Source organism: Primulina tabacum, chromosome 1, assembly GCF_025594145.1.
Source record: "Primulina tabacum isolate GXHZ01 chromosome 1, ASM2559414v2, whole genome shotgun sequence".
Taxonomy (NCBI): Eukaryota; Viridiplantae; Streptophyta; class Magnoliopsida; order Lamiales; family Gesneriaceae; genus Primulina; species Primulina tabacum.
The window spans coordinates 6,814,973-6,841,604 of NC_134550.1; the positions used below are offsets into that span (position 1 = coordinate 6,814,973).

A 26,632-nucleotide genomic window follows, 5' to 3' on the forward strand; every position below is an offset into this window, starting at 1 on the left:
TAGAAAAAGAAAATCCAAAAATTAGTTGTCTCATGCAATACCAACGAGTTAAGTTAAATAGGCGAAATTTTCAGAGGATGGAGAAAAGATTAAGGAGGAGGAATTATTATTTATTGGAGAAAAGATTAAGGAGGAGGAATTATTATTTATTATAGTATTTTATCATTAGTTTCGCATGCTTATCATGGTGAGTAAAATGGGAACAGATAAATTATAGTTTTATCTCATATATAAATTTTTTTCCCTATATGGAATAAGATAGGATTTTATTGAAATTTATAAAGATTTCAAATAATGAGATTAAAAATTCAAAAGTTTTAAATCTCTTTATTTTATATTGGGTCATCCATGAAAAAGTATTACTTTTTATGCTAATAGTATTACTTTTTATTGTGAATATCGGTAGGATTGACTCGTCTCACTAGATAAAGATTCGTCAGACCTCTCACAAGAAACCTACTCATTTTAAAATTGGAATCCTGAAATAATGAAATGTGATCAAATTTAATTGATTTTATGTTATTTTATCATCTTGATGGTTTATCTATCTTGTTATCTTCTTCACAGTGTGGTGCGGCGACGGGAGAGCGGAGCCAAGGGGGCACACGCCCCGTTCGAAATTTTAAATCCTTCACGCCTCAATTTCTTCCTCATCTCAGCATCTCAACTCTGTAACTTACAAACCCCAAAATCCCATTTTTTGGTTCCGTCCCTGCCACGACATTCACCGTTGAGTGAAGCAAATTCGAATGGGTATTGATTCATTTTACTTGATGCGATGGAGGTGCATCGAATTAGTGGAGAAATGATCAAATAATTTTTTTTGATAAATATTATTTATATAATATTCTGCTGACATATCACTCTTGTTGCTCAACGATTAGGGTCCCTCCCTTAATATATTCATATGGAGGTTCACACAAATTGTTGACAAGTTGCTCAATATCTCAGCCCTCACATCCTCCGGAAGCGCAGAGGGCCCAGCCTTCGAATACAAGTTTGGACGGAGACCTTATGGCTTTCTGGATCATCACATACGATTCCTGCAACACGATCCAACACCAAATCAACACACAAGAACGTTTATCGTTTTACAAAATTATAATTTGTGGTAATAGTATAATATAATTCAAATATTTTAAATCACACAACATCTCAAGCAACACGTTTCGATTCTTTTACAATAATTGTACTCTTTGCAACGAAAATCGAAAATATGGTCTTGACTTCAATATCAATTATTATGATCGAGTTTTTGTCACTTTACTAAAAATTATATCTGATTCTAGTAGTACAACTCAAATATTTTAAATCATACAGCAGCTCAAATACAACGTTTCGGAATTTCTACTCAACAAAGACAATTATTGTAATCCAACCTGAACCAAACATGCATGCATCCACATATAAACCTCATTATTGGATACTATATATGTTTTGCCCCCTCCAATCGTTCAAATATCTTCTGATCGATTCCTCGGCCGCGTCGACCGTCTGTCTAAACTTAGCCATGTCATATATATATATATATACTGTATATATATAGGTATATGTATATATATATATGTATATTGGCATGAAGATTGAAACATGATCAGCCGATTAATTTTTTCTCAAGATCGACTTTATGGATTTTCATTAATATATTAGAGTCTCGATCAAATTTATTAAAGACAAATTCTTGCAATATAGTTTAATTTCAATAACACCACTCTTGTGCCTTTTTTATCGGCAGGGCCTGGACTCCAGGCCTGCCGGCAGCCATGATCATCCTAAGTTGGAACTGCCGAGGACTGGGCCTTTACTCGTGCGGTTCCAAATATGCGTGAGCTAGTGAGAGCTCACAGGCCGGTGGTAATATTCCTATATGAAACTTTGACACACTCAAATAAGATTGAAGAACTTAGAACCAACCAGGAGCAGGTACATCGCCAGGATGGGGAATGGTCCAAGATATGGAATTTATCAACACCTCCGAAGATACGATCATTCCTTTGGAGAGCAGCGCGTGATTTCCTACCTTGTCGATTGAAACTTCAATCTAGGAATATAGAGGTACCTTCCTGCTGCGTGATATGTGAATCGGGGCTGGAAAACAATTGGCATGTCTTCATTGACTGCCCATATGCAAAGGATTGTTGGAAAATTGCAAAGCTTGATCGCATAGTGACGGATTGTGCAAGAGAAGCAGTATCATTTTCAAATTGGGTATTTGAAAGTCTGAATAAAATCCCAAAGTCTGTACAAACAATCCTCTCGGCTACATTATGGAGCATATGGCGCTATCGAAATGAGAAACTATGGAACGGTGTGTCTAGACCTCCGCAAACCACTGTTTCACTCGGCTATGATCTGATATGGAACTGGACTCAAGCACAAAAGAACTCTACAAAAGGACAAGCCTCAAGTTCTCGGCGGGATACAGATGATCGATGGACGAAACCACCTGATCCATATGTGAAGTGCAATGTCGATGCGGCAATGTTTAAAGAACATCAAGCTGTTGGCCTCGGTGCTGTGGTGCGAGACGCGACAGGGAAATTCATGGTGAGCAAAACAAGTGTGAAATACGGTATGTTTGAAGTTAAGGAGGCCGAAGCACTTGCCCTTCTTGACGCTATCACATGGACAACCTCTCTTGAACTCCATGATATTATATATGAAACCGACTCAAAGACGGTGGTAAATGCGATCACCTCAAAGAATGTTGACCACACAGAGTTTGGCTCAATAATCTCCAGTTGCCGTACATTTCTCGACGGGCATCCTTCATTCAAAATTCAACGTGCTAGAAGACAAGCAAATATGGTGGCACATACTCTTGCTCGAGAGGCCATATCTTATGTTAATCCTTTTATTATGATTCACCCTCCAGATATCTTATGTAATTTCATTTCCCATAATTGTGTGGACAACTTTTGATATATGACATCTCATTTCAAAAAAAATAATAATAATAATAATAATAATAATAATAATAATTGATAAATTTGATTATTTAATATTAAATAAAGTTAATTACATTATATATAGTCCCCAATGCCGTCCTTCCTAAGCATTCACAATATTCAAGCAATACACAAATTTTGGAGATATATTATATTAGGGGAAAAAAAACCCTAACCAGATCTCACCACTAATGTCGAGGGAATTCAACGTGCCACCGGTGGTTTTCCCCTCCGGCGGGAATCCTGGCGGCACCACCGCCGCCGCCGTAGTCCAGAAGCGCCGCGTCCCTACCACCCCTTTCCAACCGCCTCGATCCTCGAACCCCAACCTCCCCTTCATCTCATTCGACGTCAATTCCGCAGCCGCTTCGACCTCTTTCTCCGCCGCTCCCCACTTCCCCTCCAATATTGGATCATCGGGGACTTCCTTCGAGGACGAGCCGCCGCTCCTCGAAGAACTAGGTATAAACACCAAGCAGATTTACCAGAAGACCCTCGCCATAATCAATCCTTTCAAAATCAACCACAATCTCCACGAAGACGCAGATCTATCGGGACCTTTCCTCTTTCTGATGGCGTTCGGACTCTTCCAGCTCCTCGCTGGGAAACTTCATTTCGGGATCATCCTTGGATGGGTGACAATGGCTTCGATGTTTCTATACGTCGTTTTCAATATGCTCGAGGGGAAAAACGGGAATCTTGACATGTACACATGTCTCAGCGTTATTGGATACTGTATGCTACCTATCGTGATTCTGTCTGCTGTTACTCTTTTTCTGCCGCAGGGTGGAGTGTTGATCATGGTGATCACCGGGTTGTTCGTGATCTGGGCCACACGGGTCTGCACGCGATTGGTGGTAGAGCTGGCAAATTGCGGGGATGAACACAGAGGCCTCATTACGTATGCTTGTTTCTTGATTTACATGCTTTTCTCCCTGCTTGTAATTTTCTGAAATAAGTAACTTTTTATTCATGGCATGGTGTTTGATGATTTCTTGTTGTAGTGCTCGATTTGTTGTATTAGCTTCTTTTATTGCAAGAGTTTGATTGGCTGATAGAAATTGAATAGGAATTCTGTGAGGTATTGTGGTGGTCCGTTCCAATTCAGATGTTTGATAATTGATGATTGATGGAATGTGGAGTTAGAACTTAGATCCTAGATGGAGATGTAATGGAACACCAAATGAATAAACGTATGTTGATCATCCAGGCTAGAGAATTGTTTTTTCTGTTTTCCATGATGAATTTTCTCATCATTTATGTCTGTTGTGATAATACACACTAATGGTGTGTATAGCTAAAATTTAACAATATTTCACCAAGGCTCGAGGCACCACATTCTGTCTGGTCACAAGGCTAAAGCACCAGAGACATATAAAGTGTGGGCTTTGATAACGATGCCCCGTTATTGGCGGGCTTCCAAAGATCAAGGCACTTTCCATTAGGAATCTTGAAATCGAAATAAAATGTAAGCAATAGGAATTATTTGCATTTACTGGACTAATGACTATTTATTTTATTGTCATTTAATAGGTTGTAAAGTATATATATTGGATTTATTTGATGAAGTTTATCTTCAGATATTTAGACTCTATCATGCCATTTCTCTCAGCACTTTCAATCGGATAGCCCCTGTGTTTGTCTAACTGCATCTTGTCTTTCTACTAGCCATTACCAAGCAAAACAACAATTTGTTTCATGGATGCTAAATATTTATACGTGGATATGAGATAAAACATGAAATGGCAAAGGATATCTGGTCTCTTCAGCATGTTTTTGAATGATCTTGGCCATTCATCATTCTTGAGGTCGAAACTTGACATTTACGTGGACTTGGTCCAAGCCTTCTTGTTATTAGCTTGTGTGATCTCTGATCATTGATGTAGCTTGTTGTCCGTGGTGAATAGTTTTTTCTGATTGTTTGCCCTGTGAGTCATTGAAATGATGAAAATAGATAAAACCTAATAAATATATGTATTTGTTTCAAACAATGCTCGTGGAAATAGGTTTTGAATGGACTTGTATGCTGCATGAGGCAAACGTTTTTGTAGATAGTTCCTTTTGCATTTAAGTCTCGTTAGGATAACCTATTTGTCTTGTATGATAAGATGCCTCGTCAAAATCGATATATTAATCTTGCCCATATGCTTATGCTATCCTCTTTAATTAAATAAACATATAAACCAACAAATGGGAAAGAAGATGAATGGTTACAACACATCAGAAGATGAGCGTTGGATAAACTATCCAGCGAAGGCAAATTAGCCAACGGACGGTAATCAAAATCAACTGACACAACTTCTAAAGAGAAGTCAAGTGTTAGATAACTGAAAATTAGACTTATTTCGTTTAATAGTGAGGTAGAAATGATGTTACCTCTCCAAAGGTTGGTACTGAAATATTCAGACTAGGTGTTATGTATTCTGAATATCTGCATCCTGTCATCCGTGTACCATATATCCCTCCATGCTTAATTGACACTTCTCATTCATTGAAACAAGTTTAAGTAATTGGACCTTGTTTTAATGCTTGCTTTACTTGGACGTGGTTCATTGAACAATAAAGCTTTAAAGCTTGAATTATTCATCCCATTTGTCTTTTTCTTTTCTGGGGTTATGGGATGATGTATAGATGGCCGCTGTAGAGGATCCATGAAAGATAAACTGAAACACGGTATGGAAACATAAAACTGGGCATAAAATAGTTGTAAACGGATAAAAATTGACATTTTGATTCGATTTATAACTAATTAAAAATTTTACTCAATTTCTAGTTCAACCCAATCACGAAGTTTAAGCATGTAAATCACTATTTGCTACCGAATGCTCCAATATTCCAAAGCTTGTATCGATATTTCGTCTCCATGCCCACTTAATAAGGAACTTCACAATTGGATTTCCATCCGTAGCTTTACAAGCAAATGAAATAATTGTCCGGGCATCAATAGCGTTTTTCTCACATGCACACAAAAATTGAGACTCGTTACAACAGGTCACACTTCATCCCATCACATAACGTTTTGATTGATGTCACGTAGCCTCATAAAGAAGACCATGAACTTAATTGCTATTTGCACAACCCAACAATCCCCCTCCTCTGGTTTCCACAAGGAATTGGTAGAGGTAAGATCGTACAAAAATACCGATCGTGAGGTCAAACGATTATCATCACAACAAAACTATAATTAGCAACGATGCAAATTAAAATGTTTCACCAGGATAATGGTAAAATAACTATGGTACAATAACAATGCAACTTACGCAACACAACATAAAGCTTAGGTAATTGCTGCACACAGTTGAGCCTACACTAATTCATCATAAATATCACGTAAATGAAAGAGTTGTGGAGAAGTAGGATATTTCTTTTTGGATCTGGTAGTTGTTCATGGTGTACCAGTTACGCCATTATTGTTGGTCAAATACTATTCTGTAGATACAGCAGAAGCTTCCTTCAATGTAGCAGAAGCTTCCTTCAATGTAAACACAGGTTAAAAACGTGATGCTTTCATCAAATAATTTCATTGGGTTAAAATCCTGGAGACGAACAGTGTAGGGAATGCATGAAAAAATTTGTGTATCAGCATTAGAAACAGTTTGTAATCAGCACGAGAACCAACTTACCATTAGAAATTAGAAAGCAGCTTGAGTTTACGAGACTGGAAAAATTTGCAACTGCTTTTCCCACTCGATTCAATTTCTTGGCTTTTTCCTCTTTGATGAAGAAAGCCCAATGCTGGTGAGTTTCATTTGTCGCTTGTCAGTTATTCCATTTCCATCCTGTTCAGTGGCATCAGACTCCCTGTCACAGCCATGGGAAAGAACTTGTCAAATTTTGCACTCTGCTTCATATCGATAACAGCATCATTTTGATTCCAGATTATAAAAGTTTCCTTTGTCCATCAAAAGTTACAGACACAAATGTAGAGACACCAAATAACCAAAACTGCCGTACTACTCATATGTGAAAGATTTTAACAATATGCTAATGTTTAAATTTTGGTCAAGTACAGCATTGGTCATTTGTCGAGCCAAGAAAAAAGATAAAGGAAATGACTTTTATTGGCTACTTTCATGGGTCCATCAGAGACTAACCACAAGACTTCAACAAAATCTTTAGAATATGATGTGCATGTTCCCCAACTAAAGCGAACCAATGTTGGGAATCCAAAAACTGAATGCGTATGATCTGCTAGCCAGGCCTTTGTCCCTGGATCTGGAAAATAGTCATTATGTTCAAACATTATTGAAAACGAATAAACCAATCATAAAAACCGAGAAGACCTAAAGGAGAACTAACCTCCAGGGTACCCAGATCCAAAATTCCTATGCAGGTGCTCAGCAGTTTCATCTAGCACCCAATCTCGCAAAGCTCTGTCCCTTGTGACCTGAAATGCAAAACTTTTACGTAACTGAATATAACCTAGTAAACTTAAGTTTAAAATTGCAGCAGGAAAGAGAGAACAGAGAGATCAGGCATACTATTTGAACAGCAATAAATAGGCCAAAACGGTCTATCAGACACCATGTATTAGACACCATGTATTGCAAGGTTAAGTAGTCACAACTTTTGAAGAGAAGAGGTCTGATATAATGTATGATAAAATTGCACCTCCCTTTACAAAATAATGGAAAATCTTCTAATATAAAAACAAAAAAGGTAGAGAGCCACCTTTGCTACAATACTTGCGCCGCTTACAACTGGATATAGACTATCAGCTTTCTTTGCAACAACGAATTTGATATTTGGAAATCTTCCAGAAAGCTTCACTCTATACTTTTCCGCATCTCCAACTGTATCTAAATAAACCTGTTACACGAGCAAAATTTTAGGGCAGTGAGCAAGTTTAAATGGTGAATCTTCAAAATGCTACACACTCTGACAATGATATAATAGGATTAAAATCAGTTCTGAAATTCCTTTATGCGAAAATCATTGGGTTTTGGACAATTTTATAGAATTCAATTTCAAATCAATCTTAGGAAAAAGTCTTGGAGGTAAGCATTTGTCTTGAACTCCTTGTGCAACACATTGTGTTGAACTAATATTGTAGGACATAGGCAAAATATCTATGGCTAGCACAACCTTAGATATGGTTTGATAATAAAAAGATTTGTGTACTTTGACAACAATGCCTATGTTTAGACTGTATTTCCTACCATGGCTCTCATTATTTTGCTTCATTATCATAAGTTTCCAGATCCCCAAACTTGAACCATCTAACATGGTGTTTTATGAAATCAATCCAGAAATGTTCTCTCTGAAGAGAGAGCATAAATTAAAACCTGCAAATCTCGTTCAAACACAACAACATCTCAAATTGAATTAATCAGCTATAAAAACTAAAAGATACTTACCTCAGTTAAAAGAACACCCAGGTTCAAAGCATTGTTAATAAGGCCAATTGCAGAATCATGTGATATTTCATTTAGGTTTATCTTTTCTCTGCAGAAAATCAAGGCAAAACTATGTCATGGAGTGGTTCTGATATCTCACTTGTGATAATATAACATTATTTTCAGTGCTAACTTCTTCAACATTTTGTGAGATAGCTCTCGAGGGTCTATTACATCAGCATCCCATCCAATTGATTCATCAGCCTTCAAGTTCTCGAATAATTCTTCCCTCTTCTCTTCCTTTAGAGTTTTTGAATCTACATGGACAAACAAAATGGAAATTTTGAAATGGAAAAGGCAACATATATTGTCAAATCAAAGAAATAGCTTTGTAAATCAGTCACAAGAGAGTTACCATAAAAAAATGTGCATTTCAAGGGGAAAAATAAAGGAAATGTATCGGGGTCTAATTTGTTTATAGAAATCTAACCTTAGTTTTTTCTTCAAAAGACCAAAGAAAGGAAAGCAACTAAACTACCGGTATTTCAAAACATGATGCAAGTGCTTTGCTCGACAACTGTGGTATAAAAGCATGCGATTCTTACTTTAATCGCGGCTAGTAAAATATAAACAGAAATTGTAATACTCCCTCTAATAGTTATTGAAACCCATAAATTATCGAAACAACAAACATAAAATCACAGAGAAACATCTAAAATGGTGAGAAGAAATCCATTTGTATTTGTGCATATGATCGAGTGACGGTTGTTTCAAACACCAGTAATTAACTCAGCAAGAGTGTCGAAACAACAAACATCACAGAGAAACATCTGAAACGATGAGAAGAAATCCATTTGTATTTTTGCATATGGTCGAGTGACAGATTGTTTCAAACACCAGTAATTAACTCAGCAAGAGTGTCGAGCTATACAAAAGCTATTGCATCGCCACAGGTGTTATCCTCCAACTAGAGTAATGAACACCAAGATGGTTCCAATTTATGTTGTCAAACATGCCGCACCCAATCTGTTCTATATGAGTCTAGTTGGTCTAGATGAGCCATTCAAAGATACTGCTTACCGCCAATCATCAGGATTCTAAGAGGCGACATGAAACAATACGTAGGATGTTTACTCCTAGGATCATGAGATCAACATAGTGTAACTACTTAAACATGTGCGCTGATTCCAAGCCTTCTCCCTAAGTGATTCAGCAAGCTATTAGGCACAAGAATTCAATTAGAGAAGATCCCTGACGAGAGAATTGGATGAAAACTGTCTATCTTGCCCATGTCAAAACATAGAATAACAATTGCTTTAACATCTTTTTCTCTTATAACCTACACGGTAGCATAAATCTGCACATTCTACTAGAGAACAAGCAACAACCATCACCTGATCCAATAATAAAACAAACACTTGCGTGTAATTTATACATTAGATAATAATCATTGAAAAAAAAATCCTTTAGGCACTGTAGGCATAAATGGCATAAATGATTACCAACTTCTCCCTAACTTACAAGACAGTTCCGTACTTTAGACACAACCTCAAGAGAAAATCATTAACATAAAACGAATATTTACAAAAGAAGCAAAATAGGGTGATTGAAAAATTATCACACGGTAAAAGGATTAGAAAGAAAAAAAAACCAGCAAAATTCAATGTGGAGAGACTTTTCTGGTACGATTTTGCACAGTACAAGCATCCGTACACCATTGGTCCTGCAGAAAAGATTAATTCCACAAAATGATGAGATCAACAACTGAATGACAAATTTCGAAGCGGTTGCGCGCGAAGGTAATTTTAAGTACCTAAAACAGGGCCACGCCCCGCTTCGTCGATGCCCATAATGCAAGGCTTCGATGCCCATTTCGGCGGCGGCGTCGTTTTCTCCGAACCCATCTTCTTTGTTCAGTCCTCTCGGTGTTTCCCGCCACAGCAAAATAAGGGTTTTTCGTTCCTTTTAAACCCGAACCCGGCCCGCAGACACGACACAAAATATACTAGGTTTTGGTTTGTGATCTCGGGTCGAAATGGTTCGGACTCGAATTCAACCCCGTTATTTTTTCATATGAGCTGGGGTTGATCTGAACTGAAAAAATTATCAGGTCACCAAGAACCTGACCTCACCTGACTTGTCCTTTTTTAAAAAAACATATATGTTACACTTGTTATTTTTTTAAATTTAGCAAAAATTTGTGTGAAACGGTTTCACGGATCATATTTTGTGAGTCCGATCTCTTATTTGGGTAATTCATGAAAAAGTATTATTTTTATGCTAAAAGTATTACTTTTTATTGTGAATATCGGTAAGATTGACCCGTCTTACGTGTAAAAATTCGTGAGATTGTGTCACATGATATCTGCTCTTTGAATTTTTGTTTTAGCATTTAGGGTTTCTAAAGTAAATAGAGAAGCCCAACTCATCTCTTATGCCTCTAACTCCTTTTTTGTAATTTTCTTAGGGTAGTGGTCTCTGTAGACTTTTTGTTGCTTGAAAATTGAAAACTATTTTGTCGCTTTTTTTAGGTTGTGGTCTTTGTAGACTTTTTGTTATTTGAAAATTGAAAATTATTTTGTCATATTGAAGATTTTTTGAAGATATTTTATTATTATGTGTTTGAATTAAAAATTATTATTACTATTATTATGTGCTTGTATAATTATTATGTTGCAAAAAAAAATGTCATGTTACACGGGTTACTTTGGGTTCGAGTTTGAGTTCTCTATTTTCGGGTCAGTTATGTTCGAATTCGAGTTTATGCTTTTTTTTGGTATCACCATGCTTCAACCTTACGTTCAAATTCGAGTAAAATTAAAGTAAGAAAAATTTAACTATTTTGCTTTGAATCAGGATCAAATACAATTTTTACTTTTTTATTGATTTTTGGTTCGTTTACACACAACAATTTAAGATATATAAAAGTATCACAGCTGCATCATTTGTTGGTATTGTGTTTGAGACGATGGAATAGTTGTTGATACAGAAATCAGTGCATAAAGGTAAGTAAGTTTAAATTTCATCAGGCTAAGAATTATGAATAGGTTTTTTTTAATACAGTCGCACATATTATATCTATAAGACGGGTTGATCTGATTCATAGTTATCATGAAAAAAAATATTTTTGGCATGAAAAATAATATTTTTTCATGAGTTAAGTTGAATTAGATATACGTCTCACAAAATTCATCCGACAGATGATCATTTTATAATTTTTGTCAAGACTTATTGGATTGAGTTTTTCTCATTTTGATATGACTCACATCCAATATATTTGGCTTATATGATATAAGTTTATATAGAAGATTAAATTATGTGTCTTATCTATTGTATATCGAATGATAATAACCGCAGATTTTGTCATCATAAAAAATAATAATAATAAACTCGAATTTGGGAGTCTTGCAAACAAGTCAACTAGCAAATGCGTTCGCGGAAATTTTAACTATTGCATCGAGCTCAAATTTGATCGGCATCTCTTTAGAAGTGAAGATGATTTTGCTAACAGTGACACAAAAAAGGTGTTCAGCAATCAATGGAAGAGCGCATTTCTTTGTTCGGAACTAGTTTACTTCGTGTACTCAAGAGTAGGAGTCGTGTTCATGAATTGATCGGCTTAGAAAAATTTAAGACAAGACTATGGAGTACTCTTTCTATATTTTATATTCTACATACATGCTAACATTATACTCTTTTTATCTTTTAATAGTGAATTGTTCATTCGAATTGAAAATAAAAATATGTAGAATTCACAAGATGACCAACTAAACATATTGTATATGATTTGTTCAGTCCAATTTATATGATTAACGTGATGATATACTCAATATACAATAACTTAATGTATTGTTTGGTGTGCATGATAAAGGGTGATTGATTTTTAATCTTTCAGTTATCATGTGTTCGGTGTGCATGATTAAAATTGTGATAGGTCCGTTCAGCCCGCACCCAGCTCGCACTGTATGCATTATAATCCTCTTGTTGATGGTTATATACTCCTTTGGGAGAGAATGGGTGATATTTGATTAATTTAAATTTCCTTTGATATCCTAAAGTTTAAAATAATTATAAATTCAACAAATCTAATAATATTTAAATATAATTTTTAATTTGACTAATATTATAAATAATTTAATTATTATTGGTCATATTTTAATTATTATTAAATTATTTGTAACTGTAATATTATAATTGTTTTTAATCATTATTTAATATTCAAATTTTTATTAATATTTTATCACAATAAATTCATATTTATGTTATTATCAAATTTTAATTATATTCTATAATATTAATCGATTTTTTAGCTGTTTACGGAAATTGAAATTAATGAAATTTTAATAATTAATATAATATTTTAATTTTATTTATAATTTTTAAAATAAATTAATTCTAGAAATTTATTATTTATTCAATTATTTTAACAATATATTACTAATTAATATATGATTGAGGCATTTTAGTAATCATAATATAATTAACAAAATTAATCAAGCGAGTTAAAATCATGTCAAATATCATATAATTTATCATAATATGTTAGTTATTCTTACTTTTTATTTTATGATCACTCTTATTATATATCATTTACTTATCTTATCACATGAACTAAACGATATCTAAATAAATCGAGTGTTAATTCAATCGTCGTTAAAAAAACATGTAAGAAAACCGAAGGAAAAATGTTACTCCATACTTTAGCATAAACTAACTCTCAAAATTAAATATTGTTTTATGTCTGCTCGAGGATTCCTATGCCACACCTAGTTTACATCGTAACGAAACAGATCATTTTTTTATTATTGTTTTTTTAAACATGAAATTTTAAATTTACCAGACAACATAATATAAACTAATGTATTATAATATTTTTATAATTCATTTTGATTTATATTTAAATGCGAATCAAAATATAATTATAAGAAATGATAAATGACTATACAACCATTTTGATATATGAATTAAAAAAATAAATAGAAAAAAAAAGGAAAAAAGACTAAAAAATTGAACCTACGATTTGATGAGAAACAAAAATTCTATCCGCTGATAAACTATTGATTTATATTAAATTTTTAGCTTTTTATTAATTAAAACAGACCATACTATTAAAAATTAATTACTCTCGATGTTTTAAATTTAATAATATAAGATAGAATATTACATATGATTGGATTGTTTACAGATTCTATATAAATTTATTTATTCAATACCTTTTATATATGTATAATGTATATTAATAAAACATAATTTATTTATTTTGAAGCCATGTGTCAATTATTTATCTCTCTAAAACCAAATAATTTACACATGTCCGAAGATTCATTTAACCAATGTGTCCCATTTTCTATCGATTATTTTTTATTAATCGATGTGTCGCATCTCCTGTCGATGAATGTCGAATATTCTAATTAAATAAATAAATCATTTCTTACAACAAAGCATGAAAATTGTGGTACTCAAATAGCATCAGATTGTCCAAAATTAATTAATTGAACCATCGAGAAACATGGATTTATTATTATTATTAATTTAAAAAAATTAAAATAAACCACCAATAGTTGGTCCAAAGATGCAGCTGTATATAGGTGACAGCTGCTATATACAGCTGCCAGCAGAAGTTGTAATTTTTAGCTGACAAGAAGTTGGAAGTTTGTGTGCATTAATAATTATTGGAGCATCTTTTTTATTTATTCTTGATAATTTTTTTAAGTTTTATTTTTTTTTTATTATTTCACTTTTTGTTAAATATTTTGGATTAACTTATTATTTTGATAATTTATTTTATAATAACAGAAAATTGAAGAACAAAAGCTCACATTGTATTCTACTCACAAGCGATACATACCTCATTAACAGTTTCGGAATAAATTGTTGATGATATTTTAAGAGTTAAGTGATCAGAAAATCTGGTTCGGATGTTATATCTTGGGAGATAATCTGATTTGGATGTTAAATCATATGAGATGTTATAATGCAACATTCGAGTGTTTGAAAATCATTTGATTATTGTTATCGTTGAACGATGACGATACGAGACACGTATACATTTCTTTTTTAAATGTGGTGAAGCAACTGTCACGTTACAAGATGTTTCAATTATTTGGATTCTAACGTTTGTTGGTGACTCGGTGACTAGAATGGATGTTTTACATCCAGTTAGATAATGACAACATATATGTCTCGACTCGTTGATATTTGAGTCATGATCATCGCATTTTAAAAGTGATTATTTTTCTATTGCTACACAACACGACGATCTCTCTGTGAATGAATATTTTGTCGACAACTTGATAATAAACTTCATTTGATATATTCATAACATTTTATGCACAACTTAAACGAACTCTACCAAAGTAATAGATCATAATAATTTGATCAATCTACTATAAAAAATACTATATTCGATCGAATCATTATCGATAATAACATGACCATCAAAGTACATTGATAATAGTCATTTCCAGAAAAAAAATTGGATATAGATAAAATTTAAACAAATTGATAACATAATTTTGGAAGTGAAAAAAAAAATGGAGTTAGATTTAGAAATTGTGAGAAAAAATGATAGCTTCGATACTATATGTGGGGCACTGCCCCACATAATTTGGATGGACAAGATTCACACACATATGTGATTTTAAAAAAAAATTTGTGGACCCATGTATGTATGGCTAAATTTGGGCCTTTGATTCTATCATGAAGGTAATGCCTCTACATGTAAAATGGAATCAACCAGGAAAAATGCTTCCTATTAACATAGTTCTATAGATTTTGAAAGTAAAAGGACACGAGACCGGGCTTAGCCCAGTTGGTTGGTCTCACCCTCCCCACCCCTAAGTCTTAGGCTCGAGTCCCTTTGTAATAAAAAAAACAAGAAAGTAAAAGGACACAACACTTGACGCATTAATTCTGCATATTAAACTCGAGAATCGTGCTTGAAAAGAAGCGGTCTTTGCAAGAATTGCGACTTTGAATGCAAGGAGACCGGTAAACAAACTGTGACACTGACCAAGTGAGCGTCCACCGTCAATAGGAACAGATCCTACCAGAGGCCGCGGATGTTGCTACATAAACGTCTGTTGCTATTATATGCAGAAGCAGTAAAATTATTTTACAGCGTTCATTACTGCTGATAGCGTTTTGCATTTTTTTGTTTTTTGTTTTTTGTTTTTCGCAAAACCTTGTCGGTCAAATTAGTTTTGATTTTTTCTGAAAAATTAATAATAGAAAAACCCAAAAAACATGTAAGATAATAATTTGTCAACATAAATTACTCAGCCTCACCACGCGGCGCAAACAAAGTATTATTTTCTCAATTTTCAAATGTAATATGGTCACATCCAATATATATCATCCTACAATCACTATAATACAGACGCAAAATAATAATAATAAAATTTTCTAATATTCGTGATCTATATTATTGGATCAATTTTATTTATATAAACTTATATGTAAATAATTATGCGTCATTGATTGTCTATTAAGTAAAAAAAATGATCAACCAAGGTTTCAGGTTATTAGACTTTAACCTATCTAATAGGTCGTGAGTCTTTAATGTGTAGAGATATAAGTGTAATTTCTGTTTTTATGATAGACTAAAACAGAAATATGTGTGTGTGTGTGTCATGATCCCCAGATCACGCTCTATCACGTTCTCTATTCTCTTCTCCATTAAGAAAATAATTCAGAAGAAAAAATTAAAGTATTATCTCAAAGAAATAGTGTGTTTATCTAAAAGATCAAGATACGTTTTAAAGAATTCAAAATTATGATTTCGGGTATGTTTTCGTTTATGAGTTATGCGGTTTATGGATTTTTTTCAATATATATCACATTTAAGTTTAGAATTAATAAATCTCTGCTCAATATGTAATAAAAGAAAATAATAATTAAATTTAATTTACATAATTATGATCACCAAATCCATTATATTATTTATTGATAATGTCTTTTGTGGATTATATATATATATATATATATATATATATAAAGGACGGATTCAAGAATTCGTCTCTTACAAGAAACGAGAATGGGTACTCAGAGAGAGAGTCCGAAGGTTTTCATGCTTCCATGGCTGGCTCAAGGCCATATTTCTCCATTCCTAGAACTTGCCAAGAAGCTCTCTGACTACAATTTTCAGACATATCTCTGTTCAACTCCCGTGAATCTGAGTTCGTTTAAGGGTAAAATCCCAGAAAAATACTCGAATCACGTCCACCTAGTGGAGCTTCATCTTCCTTCTTCGCCGGAACTTCCCCCACACTGCCACACAACCAACGGCCTCCCGATCAATCGACATCACACTCTGAGAAAAGCCTTGCAATCTTCGAAACCCCGTCTCTCAGATCTCTTGAAAGATCTGCAGCCGGACTTGGTGCTTTATGATATCATTCTGACATGGGCGGGAGTCGTAGCGTCTCGTCACAACATCCCGGCGGCTTCGTTTTTCACTTCTGGCGCGACCATGTTCTCGTATTTCTCTCATTTTATGATTCATCCGGGGGTGGAGTACCCCTATCCGGAGATTCGTCTCACAGATTTTGAGCTCTCCCTGGTTAGGAGGAACGCGGAATCGTATAAGAACGAGGAGAAAGATCCCGACCATGCTGAACTCCTTGATCAGAGAAGAGGTCAAGAGGTCATCTTTGTGAACACTTCCAGAGAAATAGAAGGGAAGTATGTGGATTATTTGTCTGAACTGATCAAAATGGAACTCATACCTGTTGGTTCGATGATTCAGGATTCGAGTACTAGTGGAGATGAGGGGATCGAGGTCATAAAATGGCTTGAAAGGAAAGAAGAAAGTTCGACTGTTTTCGTGTCGTTTGGGAGTGAGTATTTCTTGGACAAGAAAGATATCGAGGAAATAGCTAATGGGTTGGAGCTAAGCAACGCGAACTTCATATGGGTTATAAGGTTTCCAAAAGGAGAGGAAATGGATATACAAGAGGTACTGCCTAAAGGGTTTCTTGAAAGGGTTGGAGATAAGGGGAAGATAGTTGAAAAATGGGCGCCACAAGCCAAGATTCTGAACACCTCGAGCATAGGTGGATTTGTGAGCCATTGTGGTTGGAATTCATTGATTGAGAGTATAGATTTCGGGGTCCCGATTATAGCCATACCGATGCATCTCGATCAGCCGATGAATGCTAAGCTTGTGGTGGAACTTGGTGTTGGTGTCGAGGTGAAGAGAGATGAGAATGGGAGTCTTCAGACAAGAGAGATTTCAAGAATGATACAATGTGTTTTAGGCAAGGAAAATGGGGATAATTTGAGGAGAAGGGCTAAAGAACATGCGTATAAGATGAAAGCAAGAAGCAGAGAAGATATGGATGGAGTTGTGCACAAGTTGCAAGAACTTTGTGGGAAGAAGTGTCGATGAGAAATGGTTTATTTGACGAGGAAATTTATGGGTTATTAGAAAGTTTAATGATAAATCTATCCTTTTATTTTTATTAGGTAAAGACACGTGCTGTGAAAATATATTTATGTTATCAACCATTGTTGTTAAATAAATGAGATCAGAAGAGATAAATTTTAAAAAAATTATATATTAATGATTTCATGCTATATTAGTCGATAGAAAATGAGTAATGGTACATGTACAACCAAATTTGTACAATAATTCTTACAATTCAAAAAAATCAATACAGAAATTTCATTTATCAAAACCTAATGATAAATTAAATATAAAATCTTATTAGATAATAACAAAATCTCACGATATAATTGTTGTAAATATCGCAGTACGATATATTAGTTGTATGAAAGGATTTCAAATCCATGGATTTCAATACATTCAAATGTGTTATAAATCTAAGGAATCCATGGATTTCAATACATTCAAATGTATTTTTGTTATTTAGAGAAATAACATCATAAACTTCAAATCCACTCATTTCATGTTTATATAGTATTATTTCATGTGAGTTATGATATTTTCAAATCCACCCAAAAATAATATTATTTGAAATTTATTATACTTTATATAAATTATAATATGTAAATAAGTAATGTGTAGATTCAAAATTTGATATATTGTTTCATTGTTAACAATAAAATTATAATTCTAATCCATGAATTTAAAATCAATTTATCCAAGCACAATCTAAATAAATTAATAATTGTTGAAAAACATATTAGTAATAAATATTATAATTTTGTATAAATTAGACATTGGAGAAAATATAATATAAAATTGATATCACAATAGTTATTAAAATTAAATTTGAGAGAAGAAAAAAGTATAATACATAACGTTGACCACTTATTTTACCACGTGTTATTGATTTATGAAAAATAAAAATATAATATAGATAATATATTCTAAACCTTAAATTAATTTATTGCGTCAAATGTTTTCTTCTTTTATATTTTCAATTTATATTGCTTTCACTATTTTTTTTGTCATCATTTTTTTCTTCTCTGTGAAAAAACAATATTCTCGCCATCTTCATTAGCAAATCTTACGAGAAAAAATGTATATTCTTCTCTATATGGTGACTCTACAAATCTCCACACAATTATGTGTTTTGTAGAAAAAAAATTTTGTTTCATCAAGCAAATAAAACCAAAGAATTTTGTTATTTCAGTATTCTAAAAATTATATTTATTTTTTGTAAATATTTTAACTTAATCTACAAGCAAATAAAATCAATGAATATTGGTTATTCTATCTTCTAGACAACTGACAAAATATGATTTAATTAACATTTTATTATATTTATCAAAAAGTGTTCAACTCTTAATGATATAACATATTTACTGCAATTTGTTATTTAAATACAAAAATACAAAATTACGATAACATATTTTTTTTATATTTCATACTATATTATTGGAAGTATTAAATTTGAATATATTAATTTTTCTGAGAAACTTCTTGCGTATATAACTCATTCAAAAGATTATAGATTTACAAAATAAAACAAATCATATTAATTTAATATTTTGTGAAAAATATATGTTCACTTCATCTACAAGCAAATAAAAACAAATAAATTTGACCTTTCTTATTATCAATCTTAACTCATAAGGAGAAATATTGAACAATAATGAATAATTTTTGTAAATATTTATTCATAAAAATTTTAAAAATTTACCTTTAAAGATATGTCATTTCAGATTATATAAATCTATAATTGATTTACTTATATCCATCCTTTATAAAAATACAGCTTCGTCAATTGCAAGATCATCAAATTAGTAATTGTTATATGATCTGATCTTTACAAAGACGAAAAATAGTTAAAGTTAGTAAAACTGTCTGTATTCAATCAAATATTGTTAAATTTTAATAATAAACTAAGGCTTTGAAAAATATTAGTTGGATTTTTTTATAAAGAAAAATAGGATAGAATAAATACTCACGAAATATTTATAAGGTTATCTTTCTTCTATATCCAATAATGCTTTGTATCATTTTTGTAAAATGTAATTAACCGTCAAACCTTCTTCATAACACCAACCCACATGATTTAATTATTCGGCTTCATTATTTTAATTCGTCGTTTTAAATTAATTATTCTCAATTAATTCAAAATAGAGGATATTTAATATCATGTCCTTACACAAATTATGCTTTTTGTGGAAAAAATTCACTATATTTACAACCAAATAAAACAAAAGAATTTTGGTATTTCAATATTGTACAAACTAATTTTTTTGGGAAAAAATTATTTTCGCTTCATCTATAAACAAATAAAACCCATGATTTTTTGTATTTCAATATTCTCAAATTAATATTTTGCGGAAAAAAATATGTTCAATTCATCTACAAGAAAATAAAAACCAAAGAATTTTGGAGTTTCAATCTTCTTGGCAACTTGATCCTTGTTGATAATCTTGACATCATAATAATTGATTTTACAAAAACTTCCTCACCAAATTAAAGATAAACTTCTTGCACATATATATAAAATCATTCAAAAGATTATAAATCTACAAAATAAAATAAATCACATTCAAACAAATATTTTTGTGAAAAACATTTGTTTACTTCATGTAGAAGTAAATAAAAACCAAATAACTTAGCTTTGACTTTGTCTATGGAGAAGTAGTGAGTATTGCTAATGAATAAATTTTATAAAAATTTATTTATCATAATTTTAAAAATTTACATTCAAAGATATATCTTTTAATGCTACAAAAACTATAACTGATTTGTCAATACATATCTCTTATAAAAATAATCATTCGTTAATTACAAGAATCTCTCATAAAATAATTGTTATAGTTTCTAGCCTTTAAAAAGAGGAAAATATAGTTAAATTAATACAAATATATTATTCAATCTTATATCGTTAGATTTTCATAATAAACTAATGCTTTGAACAATATTAGTTGACTTTCTTTTTTATAAAGAAATATAGACAAAATAAATATCAATAAAATATTTATTAGGATTATCTATATTTATATCTGATAATTCTTGTATCATTTTGTAAATGTAATTAAATATCGAACCTTCTTCATGACACCAACCTTGTTAAAACAAAATTAGTTTAATTATTTGGCTTCATTAATTTAATTCTTCATTTTAAAATAATTAATCTTAATGAAAGTAAAATAAAAGATATTTAACATCATATCATTATACAAATTAAGTTTTTGTGTAAAATATATTTTCACTTTATTTACAAGAAAATAAAACAAAAGAATTTTGTTATTTTAATCTTCTATAAATTAACTTTTTTGTGAAAAAATCTACAAATTAAGTTTTTTGTGAAAAAAATCTTTTTAACTTCATCTATAAGCAAATAAAACCAATATATTTTGGTATTTCAATCTTTTCAAATTAATATTTTTTGTGAAAAAAGTTTGTTCAATTCATCTACAAAAAAATAAAAATCAAAGAATTTTAAAGTTTCAGTTTTTTTTGTTAACTTGATCATTATCTAACATAAATGTAGTTTGACAATTTTGTCATTATCATAATAACTGATTTGACAAAAACATACTCACTAAATTTTTCCTGTATATACAAACTAAGCACAAAGTTGACAATACACAATAGAAAAACTTTGACCTTGATTCACACTTTTATAATATGTATGTATAGAATTTCCTGTATATACAAACTAAGGACAAAGTTGACAATACACAATAGAAAAACTTATATATATATATATATATATATATAATATATATATATAAATGCAGATGATATATATTTCATTTGTTTTACGGAAGACTCATCCTTGAACTTTGAATTATATTGTATCATTTGGCGTTAAGGACGAGTCACCCGACATCTGGTTCATTTAGTATTGATTTATAATTCATATGCAATAAACTTTTCATTGTCCATTCCCACAACGATTCATTGGATACATACATAAAATTACCAACACGTACTTATTTCTATTTTGGTGAAGCACGAACGTGGTATGCATTGTGGCTGGACTGATGTTTACTTGATGGAAATTAAATCTTTGTATACCATCAAATATTCATACACAAACTACTCCATATTGGTGGGTAAATAAACTATTTTATAATCACGTTTTATCATATATTATTCATTTAATTTATTTTATGAACGAAATGGTGTACCAATTTTATCCCACAGGGACCACAAACTGTCAAGTAAAGTAGAAATTGCATAATCCATCGGGAACTGTTCTATCAGCATCATCGGATAAGGCTATTAGCATTAATATATCACCAACCACACAAATTACTGGCGACTAGGATTGGATTATATGGATATTGGAAATTAGATGACTTTCGAAATAATTTATTTTAAATTTCATAAATTCAAACGAATTACAAATACATACTCCACGCCAAGTTATTATGCAATTCCAGTATTAAATATATAAAAAAAAATACACCAAGACGATCGTAATTTGAATCCATCAAATCTCAATAGTCAAATCAAATTCATCAATCTAAACATAACTCGATGATCATTCGAAATGAAGTAGATCTCTTGTGAGACGGTCTTACGAATCTTTATCTGTGAGACGGGTCAACCCTATCGATATTCACAATAAAAAGTAATACTTTTAGCATAAAAATTAATAATTTTTCATGAATGATCCAAATAAGAGATTCCGTATCACAAAACACGACTCTCGTGCACACAAGTTTTTGTATTCGAAATGATTGTATTTAACTATAGTAACTTATCTATGAGAAAAACGAAACTGCTAAAAAAGTGGACAAAATGATTTTTTCCTAATTAATTATCCAATACATTATCAAGCAAACTTCTCGTGACACCTTCTCTACGTTTTCTCGTCACACTTCAAATGCTAATCTGGAAAACACCTGGAATTCTTTCACTGCGCAGGAGTATATAAAAAAGTTACTGAATTAATGGATATCTCACGTTTTACGTGGTCTCCACCTCGACTGAAATGTGTCGCAGTCGACAAAATCTTTAATCATCATTACCATTCCACATACATCACGTCGAAAAGGGGGACGAGATAGAATGGCCTTCGTCGGAATACCCAGCGCCCGAGCGCCGGCCGCTGTCGGGACCTTGTCCTACGCCCACTTCCGGCGCCGCGTGGCAGCCCCTTCCTCAACTATCACTCTGTTTCTCAAGGTCCTTCCCGAACGCGTCGTAGCGAAGCGTTTCAATGTTCGTAGTCGCCCCATCGCCGCGTTGCTTCCCGGAGTGGGAGCTGGCGGAGCTGTTCTACAGGACGCCGGGGCCACCGCGTTGGTCATCGCCGGTGCTTATGGTCTTGTCTCCACTTTCGATAGCCTCACTCGGCGCAACATTATTGAGCAGGTCTTTTTTTGTCCTCCCTTTCGGTTGTGCTTCCCCATGGACTCACTCATGTGTGTACTGTGAAATGTTGCCTGTTTTGTGTTTGATGTAATAGTGGATGAGTATATTAATCGAAAAAAAGAAGAAAAAAAAGAATCTTTGTATAGGAATTAAATGATCTAGATTTGGTAACATAAATATAGGGAAAGGGGTGGGTATTGTATAAAAAGGATATGAACTTACTAATTGTCAATAACCGGTACCAGTTGCATTATTCCTGAATCACTTCAATCCATTTCCTGAAACGATTCATTCTATTTGTTTTCTCTGTACTTTCCAAGTATAGAAAAAGAAGAGTGGTCTGCAATTTTTTATTTTCTTTTGTTCACTGAAATATTCTATAAGCAGAAATGTGTATCTTCTAATTAGAGTATTGACAAAAAGATGTGTAGAATTCTGCTTTTAGAGTTGTGTACATCATGCCAAAGCATAGAAAATCAATATGTTCTCTTCTTCTTTGGTTATAGCATAGCTAACCCATTCAACTGTACCTAATCCTCCAAACCAAGTTGAACAGATTTTAGGAGTTTGCAAATATTAGAAATAATCACTTTGTAAATTACTAGGATGTTACAATTTAAACTTTGTGAACGGACACACATTTTGTCAGTGTGGAAATTTTACGATTGATATGCTTCGAATGCCACTGTTATATCTCTATGTTTTAGTTCAAGTAAGTCCCTTCTGCTAGCTATGTGGAGAACAGTCAAGAGCTGAGAGTTAGATGTTGCATTTGAGAAATTTGAATCTTAATTCTTATCAATTGATCAAATATTCTTTGATTTACTGGTTCTTACTTTAATATGTAGACTGTTTTTTAAAATACCAACACATCAATTGTCAAACCTGTGCCATATAGAAGTTGTTTTCCATTGAGAAGTCATGAATGAGAAACCATCAAACAGATTGAGGTCACTTGTGGGGTACTTCGCTGAAACCTTGATCTATACGTCTAACAGTCAAATGAAATGCAAATAAGCCTTCTACTCCCTCTTATTTGTACTAATATTTGCATTCATTTGTGATTGAGATAGGAAAAATTTGTCAGTGGTGAATAATGTGTGTTGGAATAAGTGATCAACAGTATCTTGGAAAAAAAAAAACAGATAAATGAAATTATGTGAAACAATGAAACTTTTAAATACATTATTTGCATGATGTGACTTTCCTTTTCATCCGTGGAAATGTAAGCATGAAAGTTGCCTTGCATATAGTTGAAATTTGATGCATACTTTTTTATGTTTCAAATTATAAGGTTCAATTTCAGTGGCAGTGAATATGATTTTTTTTGTGTCTAGAGGGATGATAATCAATTTGTTCAAAATATGAACGAGGAATTGTCATGGCTGAATCCGTGGCATTCCATACAGAACGTATTTATATTATCAACACAATGCTTTGTATTCAAAACTTCAGTTTGCAGCAGTAAACAGTTTCGTGGTAATAGCACTTTACTTGCCTTTCTCTCATGTGTCCATCTTGAATTTCCCAACTCTTCTAACAGAATTTGAGTCGGAAACTGGTTCATATACTCTCTGGGCTGCTTTTTCTGGCGTCGTGGCCAATTTTCAGGTATCTACTGTGCCATCAAATATTTTGCAGTCCGCATCTCCTCGAATACTTCAGCTGATCATTTGATCTTAGATTAGTACATCAACAGGGGCTCGCTATTTTGCTTCTTTAGTGCCTTCTATTAATTGCTTGAGGCTTTTGATACACGGCCTTTCCTTAGTTCCAGATGAAGGACTCATAAAATCAGTTACACGACAGGGAAAGCCTGAGTAATTCTCACTTCTCATTTTGTCTTTTTTGAAGGTTATCATTAGATAACAAGAAAAAAATATTTCAGTTTTTCTTTGCAGGGAATTGCTTAGAGGTCCTCTTTTTTATGTTCTTGTGTTGATTTTATGTGCAATCGTTTTCTGGCGTGATTCACCTATTGGAATGATTTCACTGGCGATGATGTGCGCAGGTGATGGTGAGAGCTCTGCTTTTTAATTTTTTTTAACGTTCTTTTGTGCAACTCTTACAACTTGCTGAGACGCAGGCATCGCTGACATAATGGGAAGAAGATTTGGCACACTTAAAATTCCTTACAATCAGCAGAAGAGTTGGGCTGGTAGCATATCCATGTTTCTCTTTGGTTTCTTGGTTTCCATATGGTGCGTATAAAGATGTTCAAGCCTTTCATTTTCTTGTCATTATCTATCTGTTCTCCTTTTTTCTTTACGAGATATCACCAAATAATATCTAATTTTTCTAAATACGACCTTTTTTTTTTGTCAAACTACACTTTTGCTTCAGCTACTGATATACCACCACCAACTTGTAACTATCATTATATCTTTGAAAAAAAGATGGTAAAAATATCCTACGCTTCACCTCAGCTGCTCGAATATATATTTCAATACATGCTCAAGAAGGGGTAGGAGGAACTTGCTTATTCTCTATGATATTAAATTTGACATTTTACCTACATTACAGTATGCTCTACTATTTTTCGGCCCTTGGTTACATTAAACTCGACGGCGTGTGGACCCTAGAAAGGGTTGCTTTAATTTCTCTTGTGGCAACTGTGGTGGAATCGTTGCCGATCACGGAAACCATGGACGACAACATTTCAGTTCCGTTGGCCAGCATGATGGCAGCAGTTTTGGTTTTCGGTTACTAGCAATTGGAACAAGACGCTGGTTCCTTTTCTCCTCTTTATCCTTTTTTCAAAGGTACACTTGTTTGTATCGATCTACCATATCTGAACACATATATTTAATATATTCACATTTTGTTCCCATTTATGCCTCTAAATTTTGTTACTTCGCCTGGACGACGATAGCTCAGTTCCTTTTATCTTCCCATCATTTCACTTGTAATTGAGTTTTCAACTTTTTTAGAAAATTTCGTCGATATTGCTCAGTTAAACTAAAATCCACACTACCGTATGATTTTACAATAATATATGTTCAATTATTTAAGTGCCTAATGAACGTTGTTATATATGCTAAAGTAATGTTCTTGAAATGCATTCTTAGATACGATAGAATTCTTGAAAAAAATAACAAGATCGATACTACATTTGTTATTCATTCCGGTCTCTCTCGTTATATACAACTAGTAACCATCACACGTAGTTTTTACGTGTTCACATAATTTAATTATTCGAAAAAATTATTATTTTTTTGAAAAAGGAAAATATTATGTATATATAATGTGATTTATATGTGTGATTAAGCTAATTCGAATCTCGTTTCTAGTGTATAAAAATCAAAGCAGGAGTGTTTAAAAAAATCAAATTATGAGATTATATCAGAAGCAAAACTATCATAAAATTTATATCCCGTTATCGATGAGAAAATTTCAAAAAGATATACCATCTTTAAAAAAAAAAAATTAGATTTAGTAAATATTGTCGTTCATATTTAATTAAAAAAATGGATATATGTGTGTTGAGCGTTTTAGTAATATTTGTAAACGTGTCATTGGTAGCTCAAAGATATGCTCAATATGTTTAGTCTCGTGAAGAGTTAATTTCATCAAATATTTGATAACTTTTATCAAGA

General features: G+C 32.6%; 5 protein-coding genes across 8 annotated transcripts; 4 read left to right on the plus strand and 1 right to left on the minus strand.

Moving 5' to 3' along the window:
- Positions 1–1,821: 1,821 nt before the first annotated feature.
- On the plus strand, positions 1,822–2,922 carry LOC142556810 (uncharacterized). The gene has a single exon (XM_075668304.1). It carries the CDS (start codon positions 1,822–1,824, stop codon positions 2,920–2,922), a length of 1,101 nt encoding a protein of 366 aa, XP_075524419.1.
- Positions 2,923–3,049: 127 nt separating this feature from the next.
- LOC142537953 (uncharacterized) lies at positions 3,050–4,153 on the plus strand. Its single transcript, XM_075643410.1, has one exon. The coding sequence runs from the start codon at positions 3,140–3,142 to the stop codon at positions 3,899–3,901; it is 762 nt and encodes a 253-aa protein (XP_075499525.1). The 5' UTR covers positions 3,050–3,139; the 3' UTR covers positions 3,902–4,153.
- A 1,918-nt stretch (positions 4,154–6,071) lies between these two features.
- LOC142537923 (ribonuclease H2 subunit A) lies at positions 6,072–10,343 on the minus strand. Of its 4 annotated transcripts, none has more exons than XM_075643403.1 (9): positions 10,098–10,343; positions 9,936–10,007; positions 8,478–8,601; positions 8,306–8,393; positions 7,620–7,757; positions 7,248–7,335; positions 7,043–7,163; positions 6,572–6,749; positions 6,072–6,399 (listed from the first exon to the last, which is right to left on the minus strand). In XM_075643403.1, exons 1-8 carry the CDS (start codon positions 10,186–10,188, stop codon positions 6,641–6,643), a joined length of 831 nt encoding a protein of 276 aa, XP_075499518.1. In that variant the 5' UTR covers positions 10,189–10,343; the 3' UTR covers positions 6,072–6,399; positions 6,572–6,640. The 4 variants fall into 4 exon arrangements, with proteins under 4 accessions (XP_075499518.1, XP_075499511.1, XP_075499506.1 ...); XM_075643396.1 differs by having other exon boundaries at positions 6,072–6,420; XM_075643391.1 differs by having other exon boundaries at positions 6,072–6,484.
- Positions 10,344–16,273: 5,930 nt separating this feature from the next.
- On the plus strand, positions 16,274–17,788 carry LOC142537964 (beta-D-glucosyl crocetin beta-1,6-glucosyltransferase-like). Its single transcript, XM_075643417.1, has one exon. It carries the CDS (start codon positions 16,320–16,322, stop codon positions 17,670–17,672), a length of 1,353 nt encoding a protein of 450 aa, XP_075499532.1. The 5' UTR covers positions 16,274–16,319; the 3' UTR covers positions 17,673–17,788.
- Positions 17,789–22,604: 4,816 nt separating this feature from the next.
- LOC142537973 (putative phytol kinase 1, chloroplastic) lies at positions 22,605–25,866 on the plus strand. The gene is made up of 6 exons (XM_075643428.1): positions 22,605–23,036; positions 24,580–24,647; positions 24,725–24,856; positions 24,938–25,053; positions 25,123–25,237; positions 25,560–25,866. The coding sequence occupies exons 1-6, from the start codon at positions 22,731–22,733 to the stop codon at positions 25,744–25,746; spliced, it is 924 nt and encodes a 307-aa protein (XP_075499543.1). The 5' UTR covers positions 22,605–22,730; the 3' UTR covers positions 25,747–25,866.
- Positions 25,867–26,632: the final 766 nt, after the last annotated feature.